The sequence below is a fragment of the Lathamus discolor genome, chromosome 2, assembly GCF_037157495.1.
Source record: "Lathamus discolor isolate bLatDis1 chromosome 2, bLatDis1.hap1, whole genome shotgun sequence".
Classification (NCBI taxonomy): Eukaryota; Metazoa; Chordata; class Aves; order Psittaciformes; family Psittacidae; genus Lathamus; species Lathamus discolor.
This window is the reverse complement of record NC_088885.1, coordinates 22,882,362-22,888,512: the sequence shown is the minus strand read 5'-3', so window position 1 is coordinate 22,888,512 and position 6,151 is coordinate 22,882,362. Positions and strand designations below refer to the sequence as shown.

At 48.6% G+C, this 6,151-nt stretch overlaps 1 protein-coding gene across 2 annotated transcripts in view; it reads left to right on the top strand.

The window, feature by feature from the left end:
- Positions 1-1,933: 1,933 nt before the first annotated feature.
- The window catches only part of SLC4A7 (solute carrier family 4 member 7), an 88,031-nt gene continuing 83,813 nt past the window's right edge, over positions 1,934-6,151 (top strand). For both annotated transcript variants that reach the window (XM_065666129.1, XM_065666127.1), the window contains exon 1: positions 1,934-2,166. In XM_065666129.1, the coding sequence (XP_065522201.1) occupies positions 2,119-2,166 (48 nt within the window). In that variant the 5' untranslated portion in view covers positions 1,934-2,118. The remainder of the gene's footprint in view (positions 2,167-6,151) is intronic.

Here is a 6,151-nt window from a genome sequence, read left to right as displayed (position 1 = left end):
CTGGAACACGAAGGGACAGAACAGGTCACAGTTATACTACAGGGTGTACCAAGGTACTTTGTATCAAGGTAATTATTTTTGTGCAGGTGTAGCTTACATTACTAACATGCTCCTCAAAGCACAAGTTATAGTGACCTGCTGTAGCCCCATGCCAAGTCATTCATTTGAAAGCTTCCTCCAAGTTGTATGGGTCAGGAGTCCTGGCCTTGGGGACAGGATTGCATCTGTGCCCAGTGCCATCCGACAATGCACGCACCTGATGTTCTCTCCAGGACACTCTGCTCAGAGAAACAGTGAACTGTTTCCACCTGCAGATTGATCTGTCTCTCCAATAACTTTCCTGAAAGCAAGCATGGAGAAGAGGACCACTGGTCAACAACGAGCTCTCCTTGCCCTTGCTCAAAGGTTCAGAGCCTTTTGCTATCCTGTGGCCAGCCTCCAAAGCAAGGGGTTTTCTAACACCATGTAAGCCTCCTGCTGGCAGGCAGCAGGAAAGGCCTGGTTTGCCTCTGCAGCCAGGTTTACATTTTTTGTCTGCAGGCTCTGCAAAGCCTCCTTTTATAGTGTTCTTAGTCCAGCATAGTGTCTGCTGATGCACACATTCCTTTCATGTACTGCTTCTAAAGCTACTGATAGGAAAAGCAGCTCTCTTATCGCCATGTGAGCGGGCTTGCTTGAGAACCAGTCCAGTTCTTCTCCTCTTCCTCAATCTGTCTTGAGCGTGTTACATCTGTATCAGTCAGCCTGCTGTCCCTCTTGCACTGCACCTCCTGTATCCCAGTCTGATCCTGAAAGCTCTGCTCCTCTCAACTGACCTATCCAGAATTTGTGGCTTTCAGAAGACAAGCTGGGACTGGGCCTGCAGTGTAATAACTGCTATTTCTGACTTCCAAGCTATTCAGTGTTCCCATGCTGTACCTACCAAATAAGCACTAAGCTCAAAGCATTCCAAAAGTGGTCCACACTACTGGCTGTTGTGGAGCTATGTGGCATCTCTCTCTCACTGGTGCACGTCAGCTTGTTGAATTTATGGCGGTAGAACTTTGTTGACAACTCATCCAGAAGTCCTGCGCTGCCTTCAGGGGTGAAAAAAGGGTCCACAGCATACACCTTCCCCCCAGTCTGCAGCGGGTCTAGTTAGGGGGAGAAGCGCTGAGGTCCGGTATTAAGCATCTTACGCACGGGGAACCTGAAGAGACCATTCATCTGCTGTGCCCGTGGGTGCTCAGTCCCATCAGCACAAGGTGTTTTACAGCTGAATGTGTCTCAGGATGGTGTAATCTTCACAGAGGCAAACAAGGCAGATGTTATCTCCACTAGGCAAGTGGAAACAGCTGTTTCTGTCTAAAGAACTTCTACTGGAGTCAAGCTTTGCAGAGGCAGCCAGAAGCACAACCTTGACCCTACTCCTCCCCCCCCCCCCCCCCGCCTTTTGAATAAAGGATTGTTGGACTATTTACACAAGGGCAAATAATATTATTTTTGGAAATGACTGAATTATTCTTTACTTTTTTAAACTCTAAAACAAAATCAGCCCCAGGGAGGCACCTGGCATGGAAAATTTCAGCGTGCGTAGTCACAGCCTGGCACGGGAGAAAGCGGCGCTGTGCGAGGCGAGCGGCAAGCTGCCGTCCCCACCGGCAGCGCTACCGCTCCCCGCCTGGCAGCTCGCTGCTGTCCCGCACGGACGCCACCGGGCCCGGAGCCGCTCCGTGAGGGGAACTCTCGGAGCCCAGCCGGCGCGGCGCGGCGCGGCCCGTCACACGGCAGACGCGAGGCCACGCAGCCCGCCACGCGGCTCCGCGTGGGACAGCGCACCCCGCCGGACCGCGCCAGCGCCCCCCCTCCGCACCAGGGGTGGGCCGCGCCGGGAACTGTCTCTGCCATCTATTGGCTGGCGGCGCTGCCCATCGCGCACGGGGGGCGGGGGGGAGGCAGCCGGCGCGCCGAGTCGGTCTGGGCTCAGCCCCCCCGCCCCCCGGCGCTGAGGTAGAAGTCGTGGCCGCCCCGTCCTGAGGGAACCGGCGCCTCCCGCCTCCGCCAGCTGAGTACGGCTCCCGGCGCGCCGTCCGCCTCCCGTTCCGCGCCTCCCTCCCGGCCGATCTCGGCGGGGCCGCGATGGAAGAGGAGCGGGCGGGCGAGCAGATGAGACCGTTGCTCACCACGGTAACGCCGCGGGTGGGGAGCGCTGTGGTGTCTGGTAGCGGGGCGCACAAAAACCCGCCGCGGGGCAGCGCCGCTGGCGCCGTGCTTGGGGCCGCTCCGCTTCCCCTTTGTCGGGGTGCGGCGAGACCCTCCTCGGGCTCCCCGCCCGGCGGCGGCGGTGGCAGGACGCGGAAGCGCCGCTTGTACCTGAGCGCCGGGGGCTCCGTCGCCCCTCGCGCAGGTGTGCCCGCCTGCCGGGCTTGTGAGCTTGGCCGTGTACCCCCATACCCTCGTGGGGCGGTGGCGCGGATGGAGCCGGAGCCTTTGTTCCAGCGCTGGCTGCGGGCGCCGCGGGCTCGGCGACTGCGCCTACCCCGGCCCCCCCTTCCTTTGTGATGTCCCCGCTGGGCTTGTGCCGGCGGCGGTGGGCGGTGAGGCCGCTCCTGGCCTCGCCTTTCTCCCTGCCCCCGGCCCCGCTCGCTGACGAGTTCCTGGGCGAGGGAGAAGTGCGCACACATGGCAAGCGGCGAGCTTCCCCTCGGCCTCGTGGTCCGCGACCACGCAGCCCGGCCCGGTGGCGGATGCGGTTCCCCGGCGGGTTTCTAGCCTTGGTGGGGGGACATGGACAGAAGTACAGAGTTTGGGTTCATTTCCTTCTCTGGCCGGTGGCTCAGTAAAGCAGACATGTGTTGCCTTACTTCCTGTGCTACTGAAAAATACATGTGGCTCCACAGTTGTAATTTCCCCTCCCTTCAGATGACTCAAGGTCTGGATTTTGTTAATGAGCCTCTGAGCCTTTGCTCTGATATTCGCCCTCAGGGCCTTTTCCAGGAAGGTGTCATACAGCGACTTGTTTTCAGTGCCTGAAGAGGAGGGATGTGTGGTTTGTGACACAAAGAGTACTGTGATAGACAAATAACGCTGAAAACAAGTGAGTTTTCATCATCTTTCTGCTACTTTTCAAGGAGAGACTTGAGTCACAGTTGATAAAATTGGCAGTGTAATGAAGTGTTGGCTTCCTGTGACATCAGTGTGTTTAATGTGACTTTAGTGTGACTTTCCTTTGTTATAACAGGAGTGTTTGAACATAGGGGTTCATGAATTTTGCAGATTCCTTGGATTAGTACAATCCTTGTATGTTTGCTTTGAAAATTAACATATATGCTCGCCTCTGAAAGTTTTGTAGGTCTGTTCTAGGCTGATTCTTCACCTTCTTGTCCCTTTCCAGAGAAGCACATTCCCAGCTCGTGTTGGCTTTTTCAAGATTAGTTACTGGTAAGGGCAGACCGATAGGTTTAAGTCATGTTAAATCTACCCTGCCTCTCTGTAGGAGGTATCTCTTAGCAGGCAGGACAATACTTATATCTAGTAAGTATATCTAGGCTGTATGGGGCAAGTTGTAAAAGCTTTGAGCTTCAAGTGTGTGTGGTTGAAGTGAAAGATGCTGATGGTTACCCTGAGGTTAATCCGAATGACTTCATGAAGGTTAATGTCCCCTGAGCACATTAGCCAGGCCTGGCAGGAGTCATTTAGGTTCTTTTGTAACAGAAATTAACTAGTGGCTTTTGGGACAGATGCATGAGCTGCTATACTACTAAACAGTCATTTCTAGCCTAGGTGTTTTGAACAGAGGTGCTCAGTGGAGTGGTCCAATTTGGCTTCCTTGCAACAGTAACACCTAGTCACCTTGGTGGCAGTGTTTTCAGGAGGTAACTGCAGCCAAAACAAAGCTGAGATGGTTAGAAAAGTGAGAGAGCAGAAGGATTGGTAGGAACTAGAAAAAAGGAGTTTCTAGGGAAAACTCGAAGTAAATGGCTTGAAGAAAGGACAGAACATGCTGATTACATAGTATATAAAAGCTTAAAGAAAGGACAGGCAATTACATATATAGCAGTGCGGGATTTGTTGTGGTTTCTGTGTGCAAGAGGTATAATTTTATATACATGAGATACTTAATTCAAAATATTAGTATTTTTGACAATGCAGTTTAACTTAATTTTTTAATCCTGTGCTTCTTGTAGTACAAGCCATCTTCCTGCTAGCAGGGCTTGCTGGAACTGCTTACTTGTGCATGTTTTTTTCAGAAATAAAAATCTCAGTAAGATGGAAGAACTTTGTAGGAAGTGTATATTAAATCTGAAAAGTGCCGTGGTTTAAAAATACTGAAGTGTGATCAAACGAAGAACCCCATAACATTTCCTTTTCTTCCTTCCTCCAATATTGGTATATCGGGTGCTTCCGTGTTTATGTATTACTATATGTAGTATATTAGATATATGTAATAAGCAACCTCTGGTGCTTCTTTTGTGGAAGAGCACCTCTGTCAGTCAATTTCTCCCCCTCCTCCCCCGGTTTATTTAATCGAAAGTATAAACTTGCTTATTTTGTATTTTAGGTCTGGTCTTAAAGAAGAGAATCATCACGTGTTTAGGACATTGCTATTTTGAGGAGATTACTTGGTGGCAATGTATACATCAGAGTTGGAAGGGGGATGTGAAACAAACGGCTGATAAAGTTATTACAACCAGAGAGCAACCAATGATCAGAACACTTGGGATGAGCAGAAAACATAATACGAAAAAAGATACAACTGCATAAATCCATGTTTCTTTTATACCTTATATACTGTGAGCTGTTCTACACCTCAGCTTAGAAAAGATACCTTATTACTATTATTATTATTATTGGAAAAGGTTCACTGAAGGGCAACAAGATATGAATTAGTTCTTAGATGAGAAATAACTGAACAGGCTAGGACTTGTCAGTCTCGTAGAGATGATGGGACAGTGGTATAGTAAGGGTTTATAAAGCTCCTGTGGAGAGAGCAAGTGAAGATGGATAAGGAGACACATGGTCAAATCAGTTGGGCTCTAGGTTCAGAATGAAAGGGGGTGGTTCTTCACTTGGTGTATGGAATTCATACGTATACTTGCTGTACAATGTGTACACAAGTTTTTTGTTGATTGAAGGGGAGGTTGAACAAGCATTGGAGGATAGATACACTGAAGTTAGTAAATTATGAGCAGCAGCCTCAGTAAGTCTGAGTTGAAAATAGCTGGAGGTTGTGACTGAAGGAGGAGTTGTTTGCTTGTCTTTTTTTCCTTTTCCCTCAACAGCTACTTTCGGTCTTTCCTCTTTGCTTTAATATTAATGGAACATATTGGTATGTTGCTTTCTATACAGTGGTGAGTTTCACAGGTACAATGAAGGTATTAAAATGCTTGATACTGTGATACCAGTGATCTTGGTTCTAGCTTCTTGCTTTTGTTATTATGGTATTCACTACTGGATAGTTTTGTGGGTTTCTTTGCAACACCTGTAAGTAGCATTTAAGGGAATGTATATTGCAGTTCTGTCTCCAGATATTTTACAGGTAATATTTTCAAAATACTTTGTAATCCTAAAAAAAAAAAGGTAGATGAAAACTTTTTTCTTTAGTATTTGGTACTACTTCATGTATATTGTAAGATTCACAAGGCTGTAGACCATGCAGTATGGCTGACTATTGGATTTATGTTTCTTTGTGTATTCTTTTTCTTTCAATGAAATAAATCTAGGTTTATCACTAATCTATTGCAGATGATGACAGAACTGAAAGTAGCTTTTGTTCATGAAGGGCGTATTTCCAGGCTTCTGCTTCTGGCTTTCCTAATCAAAGCACTGAAGTGATGTAGTCTGCCACATCTCACTGAAGAAGGCATTAGTGTCCCTGTGCTTTTTCTGAAGTGGCTATGTGGTTGACTGCCACTTCTGTTTTTACAACAGCTGTGCAGGCACTTTATCAGATGGGTTTTATATTTCCCTGTTCAATAGTGGTTGTGTTTCAATGACAGCTTTGGGCTTCATTTGAAGACTCTTTCAGGTTCAGCCCATGTTACCAACACATTGTTGCCTCAATGTCTTCTGCCCGTTCCTTTATACTGATGCATCTTTTTATGCAACAGTGTAGTGTCTGGTACTCCAGCTTCGCAAATAGATAACAAGACCCGTGAAGGCTTGTAGGAGT